Raw genomic sequence first — 25,350 nt, 5'->3', positions numbered from 1 at the left:
CTTAACCAACAGTCATCTAAACAAAACAACTATCGGCAACAAAACCAACAAAAGAATCTAAAAAGCAATTTCCTGATTAAAATATTTTTGTTACTTTTAAGCTAAGAAGAGGGATATAATGCCAATGACAGACATGAATGACTCGCTATCAGTTGTTCTACTCAGCAATTTATGGGTTTCAAGTGTGATTTTGTAAAAAATTTGTTTTCTCTTAAATTGATATTTGATACCTACAGCTAGTAGTGTCCTGCCAAAACATGTGAAGAAGCAGAATCAGCATTTTTAGAGATAGCTAACATTTTTTGTGTGCATTCAAAAAGCTACAGGATCAAATTAATTCTAGCTTATAGACTGATAGCTAGATCTGTCAGGGTCTCATACCAGTGAGTCTGCAGCAGCCAGCGTTTTGGAGCTCTGCTCTGAAATATCACTTGCCATAGATTCATTTCAGAGCTGAAATGAACTAAAACTGTAATTAAACCCTTGGTTTATGCATGCATATCTCCTTGGTTCTGATAAAAAAAACCAAACTCAAGGTATACAGCCAGGAGAACGTACTGTTCTCTTAGAGTATTTAAAAGTCTCAGTGTACTATACATCATACTTTCTTATAAGAACTATTTAGAAATCAAAGAATTCACTGTTGTAAAACACAGACTCTGGATATGTCCAAACTGCTCGATAAAAAAGGTAAACAAATGAGCTCAAGCATCAGACTCCATTAAGTCTACACTGCCTTACTCGTCAGCTCACCCTAGCTCTGTTTTGGACCACTCCAGCCAGGTCTCTCCATGACAAAGCTTTGAGCAGAGTTTGGACATGGTTCATACCATGGATCCCTTCCAAAAAGGCAGTTACAGACAAGACCGTGCAAGGTTGAACTTTCTTCATGCTACACAGTCCCCTAGCATTATCCCATGTGACTTTACGCACTCAAACACTTCCCTATGTCTTCACATAACTCTGCAATACAAACACCACTCTGCTGAGCCGCAGAATAGCCCTATCCTTATTTCATACAATTTGAATTGAAAAGGAAACCAAAACAAATCACATTAGATGATAATTTTGTGCTAGGTCCATAAGTGGACTGCACGAGCCCGGAGAAGACCGAGGGCCAAGAGATACAGAAAAGTGGATGTGGCTGGTGTGCTCTAAGAAGGATTAGCCGTAAGCACTGCTTACACGAGCCAATCTGCGCCACGTGGCTTTGGAGACAGGTAGCCACTTATCCCCGACGGTCTGCTATTTAGCACCAGATGTAACACAAGCCCCATGCCGTGCATCGCTGCATGAAGTTGGGTTCCAATGATCTCAATGGCACTTGTTATAGGTGCTACACATCGCAGAAGTGTCAGAACCTGCCAAAAGAAAGCTAGGGACAAGAGCATTTCATTTTTTAACTTCCTGCTAACGACAGAGGAGGACGTTACCAGCAAAACCAGATGCCTGATGTTTGTTTCTGCCCCCCAGCAAGGGAAGCTGGCTGGTGGCACTGCAGGTACTAAGAGGTCCACCCCTCTCTCCTGGGATCTCACAGCAGGACAGCAAGCCTCACTGCAGGGAAGAAGCCGCAACGGGAACAAGGATTCTGCCTCTCACCACTGGGCTGACTCCTGAGCACGACAAAGTCCTTCTAGACGAGCCCTTATGCTGAGGCACAGGCTTTGGCCTCAATTTACTTCTCTAGAAGGAGAGAATAATTTTGTATCTGAATCAGTTATTTGCTGGTAGAACTGCTTGAAATGAGAATCATTTGTGTTTGCCTTACTTTTGGACCACTGGGTGAACATCAGGTAAATAACGTTTGTGTTGCACAGGTAATAGCAAGCATCTTCGGTATTTTTTTAAAAAGCACAGTATTTCCTATGTCCTGAAGAGGTCTGTTGCTTTTTAGTCTCTTCTGTGCCCTTTAAACAGTAAGATGAATAGATTTATTTTCTACTGGACCTCAAAGAGTAGGTATCTCACTAAACATGAAAAAATCTGAAGCAGCATAGCACTTGATTTTTTTTTTTTTTTTTTTTTTTTTTTTTAGAAAAACCATGGGAATGCTGCCTTTGTGTTAAAGTGCTTTGCTGAATCAGGACATAACTTATGAATACCGAACCTCTCTCTCTCACTGCATTCCTCTCACTATCAGCAACAGCCATTCAAAACTACAGGTTGTACTTTCCTACCTATCCCGGTAGGATGGTAACTTCAAACAGTTCGAGTTCAACAGAACCCCTAATGCAAAACTTTAAATATACTAAGGTTACATATTTTTAACATATGTTTAATGAATTTGTTGTGTACCCTGCAGTTACAGCTTTGGCTTGAAGGCACAAATATTAAGGCACAATAAATGCAAATAATGTATACATTTCAATGTGTTGTGTTGAAGATAACTTTGTACTACACATATTTAGGTATAATGACATGTCATTCAAACGTTTCCTCAAGTTATTTTAATACCTTTTTTTCTTTGATAACCTGGATAAAAAGAGGAATGTATGTTAAATTATTTAAATATTGAGATTGATTTTTCAGCATCTGGATTTCAGCAAAATAAAACGAATATTTACATTCCTCTTGAACACCATTATTTGAATTATTTATCAAAAAAAAAGTATATAGTACTTCTTGCTATCAAAAAGAAAAAGTATTTTTGGCTTGTTCAATTCTTTTCTTTGCCAACCTGCATAGCTACTTATGACACGTGGAAAGACAGTTGCACTAGACAACTAAGTTGTACACTGTTGAATCTTCTGTTTAGACACAGCTGTCACGCTAAAGTGACACTGAAAACAATTTGGTTTTGCTTGCTCTCAAAATATTTCCAAAAGAGAAAAAGGACACATTCCAATTTTTTAATAAGCTGCAAATATGCACCCTAGATCTGGTAGGTGTCCTGCACCTGTTTAAATAAAAGAGATCTCTATCACATAACTTTCAAATAAAAACTGAGTCTGCCTAATTTCCTTAGCAATACAAACATAATCAGTTGGAAAGGAAAACATATTGCACTGAAATTAAAGAAAGAGGGATAGTAACAATTTTCTTCTCAGTATTAAATAGGAAGGATGTCCAGTGCAAAGAATCGCCCCCTCCTTTTCCTCTTCGTTGACACTTGCAAACATAGTCACTGAGTTTAGATGATCTCAGGTTTACATTCTATGGAAAACAGTTAAGGTTATTAGGAATCACAGTGCAGTTTCGGTTATGCATAATCCTGAGGAAGGATCCAAGGAGGAGTCTGTGGCAAGTTGACCATTCTGAACAACTTCTGGGTAATTCTTACTGAAGTACACCTAGGAAAAATATCAGATTCTGTGAGTAATTATGCATCAAACTCCTTTTAGTTTCAAATAGAATTTCTGGAGATAAATACAGTAGAGATAAATAAATGTCCTTAAGGAATAAGGAATCCCAACAGGAACTTCAGGTTACTGGCCTTCAGCAACTTTGTGTCACTGAAAAATTAGTAAAATTACTATATGGTCTTACGTTATAATAACATGTGAGAAAAACCCCACACAACCTGTAGATCTACTCAAATTCTGGTTATTCAGATAAATAGATATGTTTTATCACTTTACATTAAACTGATAAGTAAAATCATTTTACTAGCTCAAAACATGGAGATAAATTAAAAACAGGACGACAAAGAAGCTGTGAAATCTTGCGTCTGCACAAGGGTTTCTCATTTTCACACATAAAATGAACACAATGGATTTGGATGTTAATATCAGGTTGTAATCCCTATATTTTACAAACTATGATTGACAACCATTGAAACTTCAAGGTATATGTATGAAATATCCCAGCGTTTAATTTGTGCTGCAGAGCAGTTATAGGGCCTATAGAAATGTGATCTCTGGATAGTGAACCACAATAATGAAAGAAGAAGCAAAAGCTTTAACAATGACTCAAGCAAGCAACTTCTCTAAAATGTAAGGTGATACCAAATAATAGGACAGTTCTTTGCCAAGCCTTTGAGTTCATGAATTCTACCAATTTCTAGCTCAACTAGAAGAGATACAGGTTTCCTGATAAATGTATAATCAGAACATAAAGGAAATGAAATGCTGTCAAGTTTCACTGTTCCACAATCATCAGTTTTTAGTAGCTGTATCATATCTCTGTTCCTTGACAGATGCGCATAACAAAATGAAATAATGTCAAGACTTGTGTGCTCTTATCTAAAAATGTGTTTGGGTGAAAAAGGACTTCAAATGCAATTTTTTCAAAGAAGAATGTGAAAAGTTTTGTTTGAGTCTTTAAAAACAGAAAATACACTATCTTTCTGAAGCTGACACGTGTCACAAGTTAGGTCTCATAGTCAGACTGCTTTGACTATGGCTTATGAAACATTTCTCCAATTTATATTTGAGAGTGTTGTCAATAAAGTTCAGTTTGATAATAATGTCCTTTTCATATATATGAATACATGTATAAGACATGCAGGATAAAAAAGAAATAGTAATTCTATAAAAACATTCCTGTAAGTACCACTGTCGTCTTTTGTGCACACACGTTAACGCAGGATATATGCATCTTTACAAGTTTCAAAGAATATTAAGGTCTGATTTGAATCAATGAAAGAATTGGAAGTCCTGTTAAGAGGCATTCCTCAGCAAGCAGCCACGATCGGATGCAACAGAGGAAAGTTAATCAGGCGCCTGCCTGCACACACGCTGCAGACGGCAGCCCCAGTTGTGTATTCCCATCCTGTTCCTGGTTTAAAACATAAAACTTTGGCATACTTTTAATGCAGCTTCTGAATGCAATTTTTTTTTTTTTTAATGGAAAGTTAATAGAAAACCTTGGCACGTTACTAGAGATGTAATGAAATGGCAGCTGCTTTTCAACTGTCTCATTGCAATTCTTCCCCTGAGCCCAATCCCTCAAGATATTAAATGCCCAAGTCTTTATACAAGTTTCTTCCACTGCCAACAGAGCTGCAACCTTTTTAAAAGTAATCACTGAGGTGAGATAACACCTAGTATTTTAATATTTACACATCTGCCGTAGCTTTAAAATAAAATAACCCTTATTCTTCCCTCAAAGTACTCAAAAACTGACTGACGGAAAACCAGCCCCATCCTGATGCCACCAAAGCTTGAGGAAAAGCCCCTCTCAGTGCTGCCAAGAGCATGGAAGACACACCAACTTTTGTTTATCTGAATAATTGAGTGCTTTTTTTTCCTTTTTAACTGTTTGATGACTTTCTCACTTTCCCATAGGATTTTCTCCTACTAGCTTCTTGTAAACTGAGCAACCGTGTTGTTTTCTTTGGCATTTGCACAAAAAATTGGGATACTGAGTGACCAAGAGAGACATACAAATAGCAACGTTGGATCAATTCAGAAGCCTGAGCTAAAGTTCCAGCGATGGCTCGATCTTGCAATGTTTAGCTAAGATGCCCATGAGATTTTTTTGAAAATCAGGTTTCTTCAAAGATGTCCAAGCTAGTCTTCTCATTTAAGATGTGTAGTCCCTCTTCATTTGCACTTAAAGGATATACGCAGAATCCATACTGTTCCAGAAAATGCATTTAAAGTCTCACCTTACTGAAAGAAGCTCTTGGTACAAGTTTGTTCTGCGCAAGATTCAGGTCCAAAATGCAATAAATCAAATAATTATTGCCAAAGCATGGCCACGTTCCAAACCGTTTTACTTAGCAACCCACTGTAATGCTTTTGAAAAGTATGTATATATGTCATATTACCATTTCTTCTTATGTGCAGCATGCTGTTTTTTCAACAACAGAAAAAAAGCTGTTCTTCATAAAAACAGTTCTTAGTAACCACAGCAGGAATGTATGAGACCAACAGCAATACATGTAACAGACTTACTAGTGTAAAAAGAAAAGCCATTGGAATCAGCTCTTCTGACTAAGCAACTTCTCTGAAAGTATGCATGAAGCACAAGGGACGGCAATAACAAAAACCTTGAATTAATGTCCAAGTCCTTCAAACAGAAGGAACTGTAACTGTGCTTCTGGGTAGCTGCTGACTGGAGATATAGTCTCTCGATTCCCATATTCTTGGGCTGAGTGCGGATAAGCACCATGCTTTGCATTCTTGGCAGATGCTAAAGCTTCTATCTGCCTTCTAGCCTGGGAGTTAGCAAACTTTTTCATCAAACCACATTTCAGCAGAGACTGGTTCCTGGATCTCTTCCCTTCCTGTACAAAATCACATAACATTGATGTGGTAACTGCAGATGACTATATGGGCAAGTAACATCAGGCAATTATTTTTATATATTTTGAATTATCTTTGAATGCAATTGTGCAACTGGGGAGGGCTGCAGGGAAGTAAAGAGAGACAGCATGACATGGCTAAATCTCTACAGATGACAGCTAGACAGCCTCACCTCTTGCCATTCCAAGGATCGAGCCTTAGGAAGCTGGCCTTCACTTTACAGACAAACACTGGTCATATGAATTTGAAGCTACTGTTTTAAACATTTGTATAGCTCCAGATTGTCATACACATACCATAAAAAACACGGCTAACCCATTCCTTTCTAGTAATAAAATATAAGCAGCTACATTGCAGCAATGGCAAAGGACAGCAGGACTCATTACATGGTCTGGTTAAAGACAAAGCTGTTTCCTCAGTTCTGCAATTAGTGCTATGTATGAATTTATAGTGTACGCTCTTAGCTACAAAGTTTCACTTGAAAAACTCTTTAAAAAAAAAAAAAAGGTTTCAGCAGCTCTAAAAAAATTCTAAGAATATGAACAGACACAGAAATCTCTTCCCTAATCTTCAGAAAGTCCAGTAAAATAGCCTCCAGACATGAGCACGCAGCCTCCATGACAGCACAATTTTTCATCTTTTTCCAACTTGCTGGAAATGCATCTATTTTTACTAGGAAATAGCCAGGCACCTGCCATTTTGTTTCCTGTCTTTATGTGTTGCTTCCAATCTATTGGTCTCCCGTCTCCCAAGAAAACAGTTTGGAGTTTGTGTTCCCCTAGTTCTGCTCCACACATCCAGCAACTTGAGGAGAGGAAAGCACAAAGGCTAGAGATAAGACCTTTGCCTCTTGACTTGAAAAGGCTCTCTTAGGTCGCTACATGTCTAATATCAGTGCCTTACTGACATGCTGAAAGTAAAGTTACATGACTATGAAGCAAGTTGCTGCCAAACTGAGCACTGCCAGGCTCAACTGAAGCAGTGCAGAAACTTCCTAGGCACTGAGAGAAATAAAACCTTGCTCTGGACATCCTGTGTGGTAAATCATCAAAGAAATCAAGCCAAAAGCTAGTCAAAATGAGTTCCTCAATCACAGGTCAATTTTTTATCTTCTTATCTCTGCTTCAGCTTTCCATCTGAAAAGTGGAGATGATATAGCCTCACCTCAGAGGCATATTATGAAAATTAATCCATTGATGTTTCTTAAACACTTTGATTGCCAGAGGAATGCTCACAATTATATTAATAATTCTGTACTCGGAGAAGGATTTGAATAGTAAGCAGTAAATCAGGCACAGAGCCTTGTAGGGAACAAGGAGGCAACAAAACATTCAACAGCTGTTTCTTAATTGAGCCCTGCTCATCCTATGTGCACAACAGAGCAAGGGTACAAGAACGAAGTCAGAGAAAGCACAAAAATAAGAATGTGATCACACTCCCAGAGACCATAATAGGTACTGAACCTCAAACTAAAATCTGATGGGCCCTTTTAAAAATATAGAAATAACAGATAAATGCTGGACTCTGCAGCCCTAACGTGTTTGTACAGCAAGCTTTTTAAAGATCAATGCCCAGCACAGGTGAGTATGTCATATATTATTTACACTTACCGTTTTGTGTACATACAGAAGGATACAAGAAATCCAAACATTCTTTCAACTCTGGGTATATAAATACACTTATCATTTGGAAGTGTGTATATCCCACTAAAAAAAACCCACTGAAAATGATGGCTTTGCCTTGCAAAGCTGACAGATTCTTTAGTGGAAGGCTTACTATAACACTGAATATGCTAACTTGAGATAAACAAACTGCAGAGACAAACTTAATTATCCCTTCTTCTAAAATTACCCGTTTTGCTGTTTCAATCAGAGAAGCCGCTTCAGTCTTGCCCACTTGTTGCACCATTTTGTAAAACAAGCCATCTTGTTCTTGCAGCAAAATGTAAGGTTCACCATATTCTTTCAGTCTTCCTGCATCTAAAACCTGTTAAATCAGCAGAAACCAACATATTAACATAAGAAATTCAAAAACAAATGTTAGAGACTACAAGCAAAGGGGGAATGTATGCCCTTTAAGTGCGAAGATGAATTTTGTATCCTGAAAATGAAATATGTCCTCTTCAAACTAGCATAGGACTTTTTCCGTTTATAGACCTGTTGTACAATTTTAGAGTGCCCTACAGCCATTCCACCTATAGGAATCCAATGCAAAGTTATGCAGAATATGGAAATAAAATGTTTGTGAAGCCAAGAAAGCAGATTATAAGATTCATTGTGTAAGAAAGAAACAAAGAGGCCTAAAATGGGCTCTGAAGTAAACAGCTGTGGGTAAAAACCACGCAATAACCACCAAGACGGTTAAGGAAGAATAAGTAGGTCTTTTGGATTAGAGGAGGTGCAGATGTAATTAAAGAAAATGAGGGTGTTGCTGAAAAGATAAACAATTTCTTGCATCAGTTTTTGCCAACTACATATTAGAAAGACACTTACCCTGAACCTATTCTTTCTACATAAAAAAAAAAGATGAGATGCCACCAGGGACATAGGTACACAAAAGAGAGGGAGAAAGAAAAAACCAAGAAATTAAAAAGGCATTAAATCAGTATACCACAGAGGATATATACAGGCAAAAATATCAGAAAAATTTAAGAATAAGCTGATTGAACCTCTAAGAAAATATTCTCATACTAGTGGCTCTATTTAAGGACTGCATGGTAGCAAATATTGCACTTACATTTTGAAAAGCCTTACAGGATTCATTCAGGGAACTTTTAGACTAGCATATATATTTTGAGATAAAATTTAGTTAAAACAATCATTAAAACACAAGTAGAAGACACACAGATCACAGGTAGAATTTGTTCTCTGCAGTTGTAGCAAAAGTAAATTGTACCTCACAAATCTGATACAGTTCTTAATGCACCAGAAGAAAACTAAAGGAGAAATGGTTTATATGGATTTCCAGAAAGGTATCTGGTGTAACTAAATAGCCACAAGGGACAAAAAATTTTCAGGAACCTAGACAGAAAACAGAGGTTAGAAATAAACAGCGCATTTTCCTTTGTGGAAAGCAGAACAGGTAGGAACTGGTAGGAACCACATCATTCTGGCACATGGGGTAGCTATGTATGTGTTAGTCATCAGAAAAAGGAGTTACCAGAAAAGTGACAAACCTGCAAATGACACAAAAATGTGCAGGTAAGTCTAGACCAGCGGAGATTCAGTTACACCTAACTAACCTAAGAGAACGAGAAACACAATAGCAGGGAAAAGTCAATATTGACAAATGCAATGCCCTCAAATACTGAACTGGCTTATAAATTAATGGTATTGACTCAAGAAAGAGATTTGGGTATCAGTCTACAAGTTCAGTACTTTAGTCCATGTGTAGGAGCAGTGAAGTTGAAAAAAAAAAAAAAAAAGAGAAAGAATTTATGTGAGAAAACAAAGTAATTCAGAAAATATTTTTGTTCTTATATAAATAAAAAACTGAATACATATGGCATACTATTGATAAAGACAGTGCCACAACAGAGGGACTTCAAGGACTCATAACCAAGCCATAATTGTGGTATACATACTTCTAAGAAAAAAAAAAAAGATCTAAGGAACTGGAGCTGTTGATTTCAGGATAGAAATGAATAAAAGGTATTATGAGGACAATTTCCAAAATAACAAAAATAGTTTGCAAACTTCTGTTTGCAAGAAGGAGCTCCAATAAGCTTGGAGACAAATTCAAAGTCCTGTGAGGAATCTTTCAAATGTGCACGTTGCCTGTGCAACTCCTTAAAGCAAAATGTCCTGATGGCCAAGATCTCCAAGGGGCCTGAACGCCATTAATGACAAAGCCCGCAGTGAAGTAGGACAGCTGAGCTGATCCCTTTGCCTGCAATGGTGTGAAAATTACACACTGCCAAGATCGCTGTCGACTCGTTTGACACCGGGCATCCGGCACCAGGGGAAAGGCGCCCACTCCTTCGCTTCCAGTTCAATTAAGTACAAGGCATTTGAATGGAAAATAACTCGGCCAACAGCAGCAGCGTAATTACATCTGATTTTATAAATTGTATGCACAGAAACCTGTAAGAAGTTATTTGCTATTTTCACAAGTTCATATCTCAGAGCACCCAGCTTATACTATGATTTTCCCTTGCAAGCGATTTCCAATACCGTTGGGTATATAGCTGAAGAAAGTGCTCGAGGAAAAATTTTAGAATATTAGTACTATTGCATAGCACAATATATAGTCATTTAATATACAATAGATGCAGTATTTCACCTGCAAAAGTATACTTGCACACATGTTGATTTTTCAGTGTACTTGGTCCTATCCCATTTAATCTGAATATTTAAGGATTAATTATAAATACAATTTTAACTGCAGTCTTTTATACACTACAGGATGTCACAGCTAAGGACAGCTTCCTTAAAAATGTAATAAATCAATTTATCATATGCAGTTCAGCATAATAATTAAATTGGGGTGCCACAGCATAGGACATCTCTAGTTCCTTGAACAATTAAAGGGTTTTTTAGCATAGCACTAGATTATGTAACCACTCCTTAAGAAAGAAAACAAAAAGCATCTTCATTAAATGTGTTTCTCACAAGTAAAGAACTACAATAGAAAAATAGAGGGTTTTTTAAAATTTATATTACCGCAGGATCCAAATTTTAACATTAATTTTGCAAATATATGAAACGACCACAAACACGGACAATCTTTCTCCTCCAGAGAACCTGGGAGGGAAAAAGGAAAAATTTATTCTTCCCTGACAAGTTTTAAACAGCCAAGTCCAGAAGATGAACAGAGAGAGTGAGCGATTTGTGTCTAGAAAAATTCCATTCACATTTTAAATAAATCATTAATCTATTCAAATCCTTTCTTGGGGAATAAAACAAAACTTGTGTTATGAAAATAGACAGAACAAACACAGGGAAAACAACCCGTGTTACTTTTTTTAAAAATTTGAAATGAAAAATAAAGAATGAAACTGAAGAGACAATATCATTCCTGCAAGTCAGGAACACTCTATAAACCCTATTCACCAAGGAAAAACACTGTTTCTACTAACTGCTGTCATCTACGAGACAATGGAGAAAATTTAAGCTGATCTACTTGGTAGTTATACATTTATATACTTACACATTTATTAAAAAGCGCTTGAACAAAGAGAGAGGTACTCTTCTTTGAAGAAATGTGTGCTGATAAAATTTAAATAAATAAATAGGTACTTTGGCTAAGGCTTTGCATACTCTCACTCACTGACTCCAAGCCAAATTAAAATCATTAGGACTTCAAAAAGCCAGCTAATCATTCAGGAAAGGTGGAATCTGGTGTTTACCAGCCACATATTTTCTGATCAACTTGCATGCAACGCTTATCACTGCACAATATGACCGAATCGAACCCAGATGCGTTCCAAGGCAGTTGTACCAGTGGAACTCGATACAGAAAAGCCAGAGAAGCTTGTAGCTGGCGAAATCAGATCGGCAGGGTGATTATGGAGGACGCATGCAGGAGCACAGGACTCTGAATCAGACTGGGATTTCATTATAGACTTCAACGCAGACACAGAGAGAGGGGATTTGGACAAGTCATCCAACTTTTCAGCTCTCCGATCTGACTCTTTATAAAATACACCAAATAAAGACTCATAATCATTCTGTGGGAGTTAACTGCCTGTGAAATACTTAGACAGCCCAGAGTAAAATAAAAACAAACACAAAAAAGCTATATAAACCCAAAGTAGTCATATGCAAACCAGGGCCAGATTCTCCACCATCTTGCACTGGCAGCTTCTTTTACCTCACTTGCACTGCTCTTGCCTTTGTAGTCACATCCTTATGACTTCAACAGGATTTTCTCAAGTAGAAGAGTAACTCCAACAGTACAAAATTTACAAAATTGGCTGCTGGTGATCATGCAAAAGAAAGCATGCAGGAAAATTCTTATTCAATGGAATTTGCTCATGTCCTTGCATAAGGTGAAACTGCTCTTTATTTATAGCTATCCAAATTATCCTTACTCAAGCAGCACTATTCAGACATCCTAAGTTCAAACAGGGCTCAAATGCTATATTCTTCTTGAGTAAAATCCTCTCATGCTACCTAATTCCACTCCATCTAATGTTTCATCCTGGTTGAACAGTCTGGGCAGTGACTGCTCATCCTAGTTGCGATGTTTTCAGAAGGATAAGCACCATGTTGGGTAGAAGGCAACATAGTTTGGAACAGCACTTTGTTTGACATAGAGACACTGAATAACAAAGAAAGAGTGAGATTAAAAACATGGCAGGGAAGGATGGTGAAACAGAAAAGAAGTATTTTAATTTGACTGACCTGCAAAGGCAAACATGAAAATGGTGTATTAGCCATTTAAACGTGGTGTTTATGTTAACTCTAGCTAGCACAGAAGGACTATTTGCCTATACCACAAAAATGGTGCTGAACTAAATTTATATAAGATTTGGCAACTACAAACCAGTTGTCCATTTTGCCTCATCTGTACCCTACCAGGGTATCTATCTCCACTTTGCCTAGGTCTGCCCCAAGAAAACCAAATTTTGCAGTATTTCCATTCCATAGCCTCACAGTTTAATGTATTAACAATGACAAAAAAAGGGGGGGGGGGGGGGGGGACGGACGGACGGATGACAAAAAGGAAAACATAAAATGGTGAAAAAGAAATCAGAGATCCATTTCACAAAGAAAAGAGAGAAACGAGACAATGAATGACAGGGATACTACATCAAGATAGTCCAGTTTCTGGCAGAGACCTAGGCAGCAGAACCAGGAGAGCACCTTTTCTCCCTGATGATTCCTGCAACTAATCTATATTGGTCTGTTGCACAGGACTTTGGAAAAGAAAACATTAATTTTGTAAGTGAATTTAAAATCATCTTTGTGGATTAATGTAAGTTAAAGAAGCGTCATTAGCCACAGAAAGAGAAAGAAACGGACCCTTAAAAATGCTCTAACAAATACCATATACTTATGGCTATCCATAGACACAAAAAAGAAAGTTCTAAATCCTGCATTTTCTAACTTTCAGCAACAAAAGCAGACAAGCCAAGAGAACAATAGTTATAAAACATTCTGAGAAAAAAAAACAGTCCAAGGTTGGAAGTGTTCAGCAACAGAGGAGGGGGGCATGGAAATTTATTTCAATTACTATTGAGGAATGACTAGTATTCCTATTCACGTTCATCTTCACCATAAAGCCAGAGGGAAAATGGGACATTTAAGAGTTGATCATAAATGTTTTTATTTCCTATTCAAAAGGAAAATAATTCAAGCAAATTATCTCCTAGGGAATACATCTGATTTAATTTAGACTTGGAGAAGACATCACCAAACAACAAAATTATTATTAAAGTTCAAAACTCCGCTAGGAGTACAACTTTGAACAATGTTTTCCTCAGAGAGCATACATCAAGATGATCTTCAATAAAGTCCTGGGAAGAGGAGAATATTCAGGAGATGCTTCTGGTTACATCATATTATAAGAAATATATTTACCCGAGACAATACATAGCTTTGTGGGAAAGAGTCAACAGCCTGTGCTCCAGTTGGCATTAAGTTCAGATGCAAGCATGTTCTGCCTCTTCCGTCTCATCATGGTTTGTCAAAACAGATCAGAAACATGTATATACTTCTCTGAAGAATCATTTACGAATATCAATCTATCTAAACAACTTTGAGAACATCGAAGAACACTGAGAAGGCTGCAAATATAACTCAGCATCCACTTTAAAGTTTTTGGTTTTTTTTTTTTTCTTTTTAAGGGGGTTTTTCTCCCCCCCCCTTTTTTTTTTTCAATTTTTGGTGGTGGAGCTTTGCTTGGCTGACTTTTGGTTTTTTGATTTGGTTTTTTTTAGTCTTCAGGTTTAATCTAAGCATTCTCCAAGCTCCTTCAGGATTCCTAGAGAAATTACTCTACCAGTAACTCCAAACAAATTTGGTGTTAAATAATGTACATTTCATGTATCGTGTGTACAAAGCAGAGTACACTTGGGCGTCTACCTTCTTATAATCTGAATTATTATTTTCAGACTTTCCAAATATTTCACTCAGCAGAGCTTAACTTTGCTGTAATAATGCCAAATTTGTCACTGGGATTTGACACGTACCCCCTGACCCCCTTCCCCTGCTTCACAGAAAAGGCAACTTCAGACATTTTGTTCTGTAACCAGAAATAGTGGATTTTTTTAAAAACTAAAATTATTCTTGAGCTATAACTTCGGGAAAATTGAGCATGCAATGCTGTCTGGTAAATTTTTCCACATACGAGTTATCTTTACTTATTTGCAGAGGCTTAAAGATCTACCTTCTTTTTCTCCATCTGATGGCACGCCACTGTAAGCTGACTGGAATGTTGTGGGAAAAAGTATCAATTATGTACGTAGTAATGACTCTTATTCTACTGCTAATCATTCGATATTAATTCCTTCTGTACCTTGTTGGAGGAAAGAAGCCTGTTAACCAGTCACTGCAGATGTTTCTTGTATTGTTCAGTTTCCTCACCTCAAAATATCTGATATAGCAGTGCAAGTTTAACCTTTCCCTTAGAGAGTATGAAGGGACCTCATGCCAGTTCTTACCAACAGCTGTACATGCTGACAAAACTCTCCCTTGGTCAATCAGTAATGACTGTTTCCATCACTGTAAAGCCACATTTCTCAATCGGGATTGCAGAATAGCTCAAATGTGGCCCTGAAGTGACAGAAGATATACTTCAGCTTTTGAGGGTCTTAGAAAGTTAGATAAGGTTCTAGGATATTACACTTTGCAAGAGGTTAAGGAATATTGCTGCAGATGACTGGGCATGTCTCCTGGTTTTATCAGTTTCTGATGACAATGAACTTGTGGCTCAGCTACCGTGCACACAGTTTTACCTTATCAGAAACTCTGCTCAAAGCATCAGCCACCAGCATGTCCTGTGCTAATTTGCTTTTAAACAGTAATATAATATTTCTGAGAGCGAAAAAAATCATGCTCTAAAGATTTGTTAGTATTTCTAATATGGTCTGGATTCCATACCATTGTCTTTGAAGAAACATGATCCGACTGTCCTGTCCTTATACTGATGGAAACACATTCACACACAAATGACTGACAGAATGAGATCAGGGTTCATCAAACATTGGCTTCACTTCCTGCAATAATTCAAATCCAGCTCTTCATTTGAATGCTCCCAGCTGAAGTACTGCCTCAATAATTAGTTTTTTTATTTAGGCAAAAGAAGAATCTTGTTGAGCAGCCCTCTTGAAATGGGAGCAGCTTTTAAGAACTCAAAGATGCCAATGTTTTGGAGAGGTGTGGCTTAAAACTGGCAAAGAGAATCAATGATCATAGTATCTTTTCAAGCTCATCGGGATTTTGACTCATTTTAGAGACAGCCGAGCCAGGTGTGATATTTACAACTGTGGTAGACACTTTATTTCAGCTGACAACACTTGCTCTGACACGTGACCATGGCACATAGCTCAGTATTTTACGCAAAACCTGGCCTAAACATCAATATGATATCTTCTCTTAATGGTAAAGATGCATAAATTACTCAGTTTTGAAAACAATGTGTTCACTGTTGATATTTGTTGAACTCAATTATTAAATTCCAAGATAGAACATGGAAGGATCTGGTTTTCCCTTGTGGTTTGCTAAACATCAACCCAGTTTCAGAAGATCTGGGAACGGTGGAAATTGCCTTTGTTCAGATTCAAAACAAAACTGATCATTTCTGAAAAAAAATCACTTGCTAAATGGTCAGCTCTTCCAGAAACTCTGCAAGGCTTGAGTTACCAAATGAAAGGAGAAACCTAACAGTTCCCAGGCCCTTTACTCTCCATCATCTGGCCAGATGGGCTCCAACACAGCCAAGAGCCAAGTAGATAGGTTGGCATTCATCACACAACATCTGGTGGAACTGCTTAAAAACGCCAAAGAGTCTCCCTGAAATATTTAATCAGCCCTTATAGTTAAGTGTTGAGAACTTTCCTAAGTTTTCACATTTGATTGTTTGGATCCTGAAAATCTGGACATCCAGACAATTCACCAGTCACCTTACAGAACACATGTACCCAAGCAGTGTTTTTGCTGTGAACATACTGATACTGATATTCAGGTATGCTGAGACTCTTTCACCTCCCCTCTGCAAGGCATCTCACCTATCACCGTTAACTTCTGTCTTCTGCTCCATACAGGTCCCCTTCTGTCACTATCCTTCATATTCTTATTTTCACATTTCTTTACCCAAGAGACTTTGGTTGCACAGCACAGCTGGGATTTTTCTTAAGTTGAATAAAAAATAATAAATTTAGTTCTAATATTCCCTAGTCTATATTTTCAAGACAGAGGCTTAGTCAAAAAAATTAGTTTTATTAGTGTTTGTCCCTTTTGAATAATAGCAGCAGGTGCACAAATATGCATGTAGCAACTTTACTGTGGATTACTGGATTCAGATCCACAAGGTTCTTCAAGGTTTCTATGAAGAATTAGGTGCCTAAGTATCTTTGGAGGTATGATCCCTAGTTTCAAAAATTTGGCTTTCATTCAAGCTATTATAATCCATTAAGCTCCCTTTATATTTTTTTAACAGAACAGACTCCAATAGCACAAGTATAATATCCAATATTATTTCACCACGCTCCAGATACTGGGCTAATATAAGGCCAAAACCCCTTTCAGCTCTGTGTTACAGAACAACAAAAAAAAAACCAACCCAAAACCAAACCCATTTTATACATTTGCAGTTCTCCTACTTTAGAATTTTGAAGGACTGAACAACAGCTCTGAATGTAGCCCTAACTACTACTTTTCACAAAGTTTCATGTTTTACCTCTGAGGCTCCAGGAAAATTTATGGTCTTGCCAATTGACCTCTCTTACACATCTTATACACTTGAGGGCCTGTACCTGACAGCAGGTTGCTCTCCACCAAAGAAACGGTCCTACACATACATACTTAAGATGAGAGAGTCAACACTAATGGCAACACACGCAGTTTTCACAAAGAACTGTTCTACAACTAGGACTGCACATTTCTGTATCTTGTGATTTACATAATCCCCCCCTAAACAGAATGTCTAAGATTTACTGTAAAACACATTCGTTTTCCAGCAGTGATACTTAAATAAGTGGCAAAAAAGTCACCTAAAGAAGAACCAATAGACCACAGCATTTATGGCTTTAACTCAGTATTACTGACTTAAGTGTACCACCACTACCTTCCTACGTTCTCCACATCTCCATCTGAAGCTGGGGCACTGCAGCAAAAGCTCACTTGAAGGTATCAGTAGGGCAGATGGGGCTCTCCCACTCCTTCAAGAGCTCTGCTTCTCACTGAGCTGCAGATTCAGACTCCCTCATGCTTATTCTCCCTCTAGCTCCATGATTCTTGCATTTCTGGCAACACAATGCTTCAAAAGGAAGGGTGGAGACTGGCCTTAACCCGACTGCCCTATGTATGCTGGTGGGTACACCATTTTCCTGGGAATGGGGAGCATTGTGTCCAGATCTCCTCAGACAGAGGACACAGATTTCTGCACTTCCTGGAAGAATGTTGTTATCCCCATGCTACGGAAGGGCAGCACTGCCATCACTATCATGTTCACTTAGGTGTCTATTAACACCGTCGCCTCATCTCCAGCTGGATGGATGAAGGATACTAATGTGCAATACTGGGTCAGATACCAGAACTCCAGCGAGAGACAAGTACTCAGACCTTGTCTACTGCATAGCATTTTCTGTCCAGCTGTAGGTGACTCCCCTTTCACCATGCAAACTGCCCGGATCTTTCTCCAGAGTTTCCCCTTTGCTTTCAAGATGTTTACACCTACTCTTGGTGGACTGATTGCCCTGCTGAGGTTAGATGTCTACAGTGCATGAAACATGGTGCCTGATTTATAAGGCCCAGATGTTCCACCACAGTAAACGTAACGTCAGGAAAATGAGAAAAACTGAATGAGGGACCCTTACCGGAAAGACGTGGGAAGTATTTTTCTATTGACCAAAAAACCAACTCAAGTCTGGCTGTGAAGTACATTGTATTGTTACCCTGAATATTAGTCATTTCAGAATGTAACCATAACAGGTTTTCCCATAAATAAATCAAATCTCTTCCCATGATTCTCTTCATCAAAAACTTCCTATTTGAATGACAGTTTTTAATTACTAGATCAAGTTCTGCTTGCATAAAGAGTTTCCATTTCAAAGAAGTGTTGCACTGATATGAAAAGCCTCTGTGGAGAAACATCCTTGTCATTGGAAAATACACAAGTTTTGACTACTCTGTGGCTTTCCTATGGAAAGACCACGGCATAGCATATAGAACAAACAACTGCATCAGGCTCTTGCCAGATGCATATACTTCATTTGCTACTGATTCACTATGTCCCTGGGTGAACCTCAAATTCTGTATGCTTCCGTTTTCCCCTCTTTTCTAAAAAGTATTTCTCAACCTGGCGAAGGAAGCAGAGAGGAGGGGGAGGAGTGGGTGATGGGGATTTTACAAGATCCCACTGGAAGTCTTGGGAGTGGTGCCTCTTGGCTGTCCAGGCTGCTGCTGGCTGAGTTTGGTGAGCTGCAGATGCAATTTACGTAAAAGGCCCTCGCCCTTTAAGGTGAGGACAGGACAGCGAAGCAGCTGTTGCGGTGGTGCGGAAGCTATGTGGAATGAGAGGCCAGAGGAGCACGCCTGAGATGAGCTTCTGCCAGGATTTGCCATCACAGAAGAGGCAACTGCAGCATTTATCCCATCCTCCCCTTCTGCCAGGAAGCAGGGTGGCTGCCAGTGCCAAAGAGCTAAAACGGGTACTGCTAGCACCTGGTGGGAGGAGTTACAACTTGGGTTCTCAAACTAATGAAGAAAAAGGAATGAGAAAATGTCCTATGAGACTCTGGAGCAACACAGAGGGAAGGAAGTTTAAAAAAAAAAAAAAAGAAGAGTTTGAAAACCACAGGATTATAATTTTATGGTAGTATTATTTGATGGTCTGACTTAACAAGTCTTTCCAACTTTGGTTCCAAAGATTGTATGGATACTTCCCTATCTCACCCAGGTGTTTGAAGTTTAATTAATTAATGTTTGTAAAGAGCGTTACAATTTCCAGATGAAAGGTCCTATGCAAGTGCAATGGAGTATTACTCATTGAGGTGATTAGGTTAGAGAGTATCACGTTACACAATACAGCTCTTCCCTCAATGATTTTAAGCGTTTGAAGTTCTGATAAAATGTGTTTATCACTAAGATAGATATAATGGAAATACTCTTAAGGTGTGACCTGGATTATGAAACCAGAGGTATGGTTTTGGGAATGGAACAAACGAGAATTAAAACAACTCCTGAGGCCAGCTTTGTCTACAGTTGTATAAAATGTGTTCTGTTCTTCCTTTTTTTCCTCTTCCAGTAGGCTTTTCTTCTCTTCTAAAATAGAACTGGTTATTACGATGGGTGTGAGCAGACATGCAACAGTTCACGTTCAGTTCCTATTTCCATACTCATCCAACTTGACATTTTCTCATAACTTTCTCAAAATTATTTTCTCTTCTAATTTTTTTCTTTTTTTAAAATGTTTGGATTAACCCTAAAAGCGAACATTTTCTTTTTGGAAAGTTCTGCTTTAACCAGCAATTAAATTGAATTAAATCAAAAGCTTGTGGACAATGCCAAACTGGAGATTGCAGTCAATACGCTTAAGAAAGGGTTGGCATTCAAAGCTATTTAGATCTCGACAGGCTAAAGGAATAGGTCAGCATGAACTTCACGACACTCAGCAATGACAGATGCAAAGTCCTGAATCTGGAATGGACTGGCCCCTTCATCAGTACCAGCTGGGGAGTAACTGCCTGGGAATCAGCTGTGGTGAAAAGGAGGTGGGGTCCTGGTGTTCAGTAAGCTGAACAGGAGTCCAAGCAGTGTGCCATGGGTATCAACAGGAGTGCAGATCAAGGGAATTGCTTTATTCGGTGCTCATCAGATCAGACCTGGAATATGGTGACCAGTTTTGACCCCTCAGTACAAAGAAGATGAGGGTAAATTGGAGAAAGCTTGAAATAGGGTCACCAGGGTGGTCAGTGGACTGGAGCACTTGACCTATGAGGAGAGGCTGACAGAGCAGGCCTTGTTCACCTTGGAGAACAGATGGCTTCAGGGGACTTAACAGCAACCCTCCCATACCTACAAGGAAGTTACTGAGAAGACAGAAGCAGGCTCTTTAGTGAGATACACAGTGGGAAAACAAGAAACAATTGCCATAAACTGAAAGGAGGCTTCAACTGGATATAAGCAAAAAAAGGTTTCACGGCAGATAATTAAGCATTGGAGCAGGCTGCCCAGAGAGATTGTGAAATCTCCATCTTTGAAGATTTTCAAGACCCAACTGGAAAAAGCCCTGAGCAACCTGATCTGAAGTCAGTGCTGACCCTGCTTTGAGCAGGATGTTAGACTAGAGACCTCCTGAGGTTCCTTTGCAATCTGATTCAATGAGAAGGGAGGGAAACCCTAGTTTATGTTCAGATTATGTATACTTGTTCAGGAATGGGCTTGGACTTCTGTGATTGAGTTAAGAGAGTTGAACAAGTTTGCTTGAAATTTGTTTGAAAAATAACTTTACTCATTATTTGTCAAAAGACATTTGTTAATATTCCAACTGCCAGGTTCCATCTTTGTTATTCTTCCCTCATTTTCTAACAAACTTACCATGACAGTAAACAACAGAGATTTGGGATGGTTTATAAATAAAGGCACCTAGAGGTCTCAGTTAAAGGAGAAACAAACCCAGGGTTTTTAGTAATACTGGGTAATGGAAGAACAATGCACTTCAGTTTGTGCATTTTTACTCTTAAAAAAGAATCTGCATTCTTACTCTTAAAGAAGAATCTGTGCTAGTTTTGGCTGGGATAGAGTTAATTTTCTTCACAGCAGCTAGTATGGGGCCATGTTTTGGATTTGTGCTGAAAACAGTGTTGATAACACAGGGATGTTTTGGCTGTTGCTGAGCAGTGCTTATACAGAGTCAAGGCCTTTTCTGCTTCCCACCCCACCCCACCAGCGAGCAGGCTGGGGGTGCACAAGAAGCTGGGAGGGGACACAGCTGGGACAGCTGACCCCAACTGACCAAAGGGATATCCCAGACCATATGACATCATGCTCAGCATATAAAGCTGGGGGAAGAAGGAGGAAGGGGGGACGTTCGGAGCGATGGCATTTGTCCTCCCATGTAACCGTTACACGTGATGGAGCCCTGCTTTCCTGGAGATGGCTGAACACCTGCCTGCCCATGGGAAGCAGTGAATGAATTCCTTGTTTTGCTTTGCTTGCGTGCACAGCTTTTGCTTTCCCTATTAAACTGTCTTTATCTCAGCCCATGAGTTTTCTCACTTTTAGTCTTCCAATTCTCTCCCCCATCCCACCAGGGCAGGGGGAGCTTGTGAACGGCTGTGTGGTGCTTAGTTGCCGGCTGGCGTTGAACCACGACACTGCATCAAGTTAAATTTTTGAATTACTAAAACCAAATTGACTAACCAAATTTTAAAATACACTGAAAGATTTCTTTAGCTAAGTCTTCTTAATTTTTGTGGTATTTAAATAAAGGATTAATTTTCCATGAATGCTGTTGTTTTTGTTAACGGCACTCATTAACAGTTAGTCTTCTAGAGGGATATTCTTTTTCTTTGCATTTTTAACACACATTTTTTTTACTCTTCCAAAATTCTGCTATATTCCCACTAGGAGTTACATGCCTGAGTAAACCACGTAATTAAAAGTGTAACAAAAGCACACCTGCCATAACTCTGATCATTCTAAATATGCGACCACATTTCTGATTTGTCTGGAAACAGAATCAATAACTGACTAAGGATGTCAAGAAGATAGTTTTGTTAAGGGGTCACATGTCGGTTTCCTCCTTTTTTCTGTCCTATACTTCTCACCCTCCTCCCTCCTCAAAAAATTACAGAAATCTGTAAGAAGACCAAAATGGAGCAATGTAAAAAGATGAAAAATATTCAAGAGTTACTAATGACTGCAGACTCAAAGGCACATCTTCTTGCAAATCTGTTCCTTAATACTCTGAAGAGGACAAAGGCATTCCAAAAAGACTGTATTAGAAAATGTACGAACATAAATGGACTTTCAGGAAACTAGAAATCTTAATAGTGGCTAAACTGAAACAATGTAAGGTTAAGAATAACATACAGACTCTAAAAATGCAGTAGAGTAGCTATATAGTTGGTAATAATACTGAGCAGTCTGGGGAGAAGGACAATTTCTATGCTTTGTTCCAATGATTTTTGGCAAAAAAGTAAATGAAACATCTAGTTTCCATTACAACTGCATGATATTAAAGGTAAAACTAAGAAAACATCTTCATGGAAAGAGCATTCTGTGCATAACATGTTAATGGTAGTTAATGAACCAAAACCCACAGAAATCCCTTTGGATAGCTAACACACACACAGAGCTATTAATTAGGTCACAGTTGTTTCCTCACAAATCTTTTGTTCACTTCAGTTGTAGAAAACACCAATGTATCCATTAGACCTGTGGGGAGGTATTCACCAGTGAAGAAAATATTTATTTATTATATGTTAAATGCTTGCAATTATATGACTACTTATGGCAGTTCTGCTGGTTTCTCTCTTTGTAAGTAAACTATAATCACTCAGTTCACAATCTATTCTACTCCTCAGAACACCACTCACCTCAGTAGACCCAATTGTTTCATTTTGTGTACTTCAGGCAACCATTGTAACTTAATTACAGATTTTAAAATGTTTTGAGCATCCAGTAAAAAAACATGGAAAGAATTAACATGCTTCATTTTCACAAAGCAAAAGTTGAAGAAAGTCTTTTTTTTAAGGTTACCACTGAAAGGTGAAGGGTAATTTCTGCTTGAAGCCCAGTTAAATTTGAGTTCCGCTCATGAACATGGTTTGCCCACTATGTCAGTTACTTCATTAACTGGCTGTGAAGAAAATGTTTGCAAAGGGCTCCTGTTCCTGCTGCAGAAAATTGCAAAACTGCAGGCTGCACATCATTTCAAGGACACAAACCAGCCTGATTTCCTGAGAGCCTAGGGAAGACCATTGCCTTGATGAAAATAATCAGCAAGTATTTCCCAATTTCTACGTGCGTGCAATGCACCATGGGGCAGACAAGATGGCAGAGAGGGTATTTCACAGTGGCAGAGTATATCACTGCTCTTTTGAGAACACAGAGAGCAGTAGAGGCTGCTGGATTGGTAGCGCTTCATCTTTTCTGTTTGAACCTTGCTTTAGAAAGCTGGCCATGTTCATTACCTCACCAGTCTAGTTCCACTTCTCCCACCACCACCCTTGCCCCAAGGCAGCTGCTGCCTCTTACCTCCATGTCTCCTGCCCCAGAACCTCTACCACTTCCTCCTCACACATCCCACACCACGAACTATTGTCACTGCCTCCCTCAGCCCACCGAGACTGAATTAATAAACCTGACCAAATCCAGCTGACTCTGTCCAGAGCCTCTTGGGTGTGTCTTCACAGGCTCCTAGTGCTGGCAGAGTTTATTTGCTCAGGTCTGCTGCTGCACCTCACCTGCAATCGGTTTATGCCTCGCAGGTTGGAAACCACAGGGCCAGACAATGTAAGAAGTCTTTTCAGGTCATTACTTCCACAGTTTTATGAGTGGCCTGTCACAGTAACTAGGATAACTAGGTTAACTAGGATAAGTCTAAAGTATGACTTAAACCTCCGCCCACTTTTGGATCAAAATTCAGAAGAAAGAGTCAATAACTTTTTTTTTTTCCCCCCCTGAAGAAGAATAAAGAAGAATTTTAAGCTGTTAACTCTCTTACCATAATCCTGTCACTGTCAATAATGGTGTTCAAGCGGTGTGCAATGGTCAGCACTGTGCAGTGAGCGAACTTTTCACGGATCGTCTTTTGAATGAATTCATCTGTTCTGAAACACACCAAGAGCAATGCAGACAAAAATAAGATGTTTGCATGCATAACTGAATGGCAGGCAGGTTTTATGACTTCATCAAACATGACTGTATAGCAGGAAATATGCTTATGAAGTCATCACAGTGCTTCTTCCTCTTATTATATTAGATGACTTGGAGGCATATCATTAAACATATTCCAAAATCTACCCTCTAATACTTGAGGAGGAAAGAGTTTCTTCTTGCAAGTAGAGCAATAGGTTTCATTTCAGGAGACTAATTTCCCAGGCTTTGATTACAGAAAGAGGAAAATTCTGTAGAGTCAGATATTCCTACAGATTTCTATACCAAAAAAAGGTCATTGTTATTTTCTTTCAAGCTTTAGTTCATGCAAGCAGCATGTTGGTGAAAGTAAATATCCTTCATTGCAAATCAACTGAAGAACGAACACAAGACAGCCTATAACTAAGATTCTTGACTTCGATTGCAAAAGGGGATTAAATAAAGGAGGTGGTTGGTAAACTAAACTAGTACTGGAGTAGCTCAAGGACTTGAACACAGAAAAAAGAAAACTTGGCACATTCCATAAACCAAAAGTGTTAACTGGAACACACAACCCAAGGAAAGGGATGAAAGCTTTCAAGTTAAGAGCCTCAACCTACTATATTAATTAACCACCTAAGAAAAGGATATCAGGAGGAAACATAAGACTTGTAAAGAATGAAAACTAAGCTAGAGCACAAACACTGAAGTACAGGGTTAAAGTGATAACTGTCACAAACAAAGCTGAGAACCGTGAAAAGGAAATAAAATTAATACTGAAAGATACATCAGACACTAAAATGTTCTTTAGCTGTGTAAATAAGCATTAAGGCAAAAGAGGTGCAATACTCATAAAACTGGAGATTATTCAAGTAACTAACTGTACAAGAGAAGCATTGACACCACCTAGAGCATACCAGTCAGGCTTAAATGTGGAAATCCATATAGTCCTGTCTTTAGTCAATGAAAGGGGAAAGGCATGGCTGGAAGGTGAATCGGAGCACATGAATTAGGCAGCCGTCAGGTGATGAATGCCCTCTAGAGGCACCTGACAGCCCACACTGCACAGGAAGCCTTGGCTCCCAACCTGGGCACAAAGCCAGGCCATGTGAATACTCACATATTGCCCATGACCCTTCAAAAAAACTGATGAGTGGTGACAATGGAGCAAAAGGTATAGAAATTAAAATTCT

At 38.7% G+C, this 25,350-nt stretch overlaps 1 protein-coding gene across 2 annotated transcripts in view; it reads right to left on the bottom strand.

Moving 5' to 3' along the window:
* Nucleotides 1–2,938: 2,938 nt before the first annotated feature.
* The window catches only part of ABCC4 (ATP binding cassette subfamily C member 4 (PEL blood group)), a 154,192-nt gene continuing 131,780 nt past the window's right edge, over nt 2,939–25,350 (bottom strand). For both annotated transcript variants that reach the window (XM_075711521.1, XM_075711525.1), the window contains 3 exons: nt 24,027–24,132; nt 8,043–8,177; nt 2,939–3,293 (listed from right to left, as the gene is read on the bottom strand). In XM_075711521.1, the coding sequence (XP_075567636.1) occupies nt 3,186–3,293; nt 8,043–8,177; nt 24,027–24,132 (349 nt within the window). In that variant the 3' untranslated portion in view covers nt 2,939–3,185. The remainder of the gene's footprint in view (nt 3,294–8,042; nt 8,178–24,026; nt 24,133–25,350) is intronic.

This window comes from Pelecanus crispus, chromosome 1 (assembly GCF_030463565.1).
Source record: "Pelecanus crispus isolate bPelCri1 chromosome 1, bPelCri1.pri, whole genome shotgun sequence".
NCBI classification, from domain to species: domain Eukaryota; kingdom Metazoa; phylum Chordata; class Aves; order Pelecaniformes; family Pelecanidae; genus Pelecanus; species Pelecanus crispus.
The sequence above is the reverse complement of the archived record's forward strand: the minus strand, read 5'-3'. Positions and strand labels throughout refer to the sequence as shown.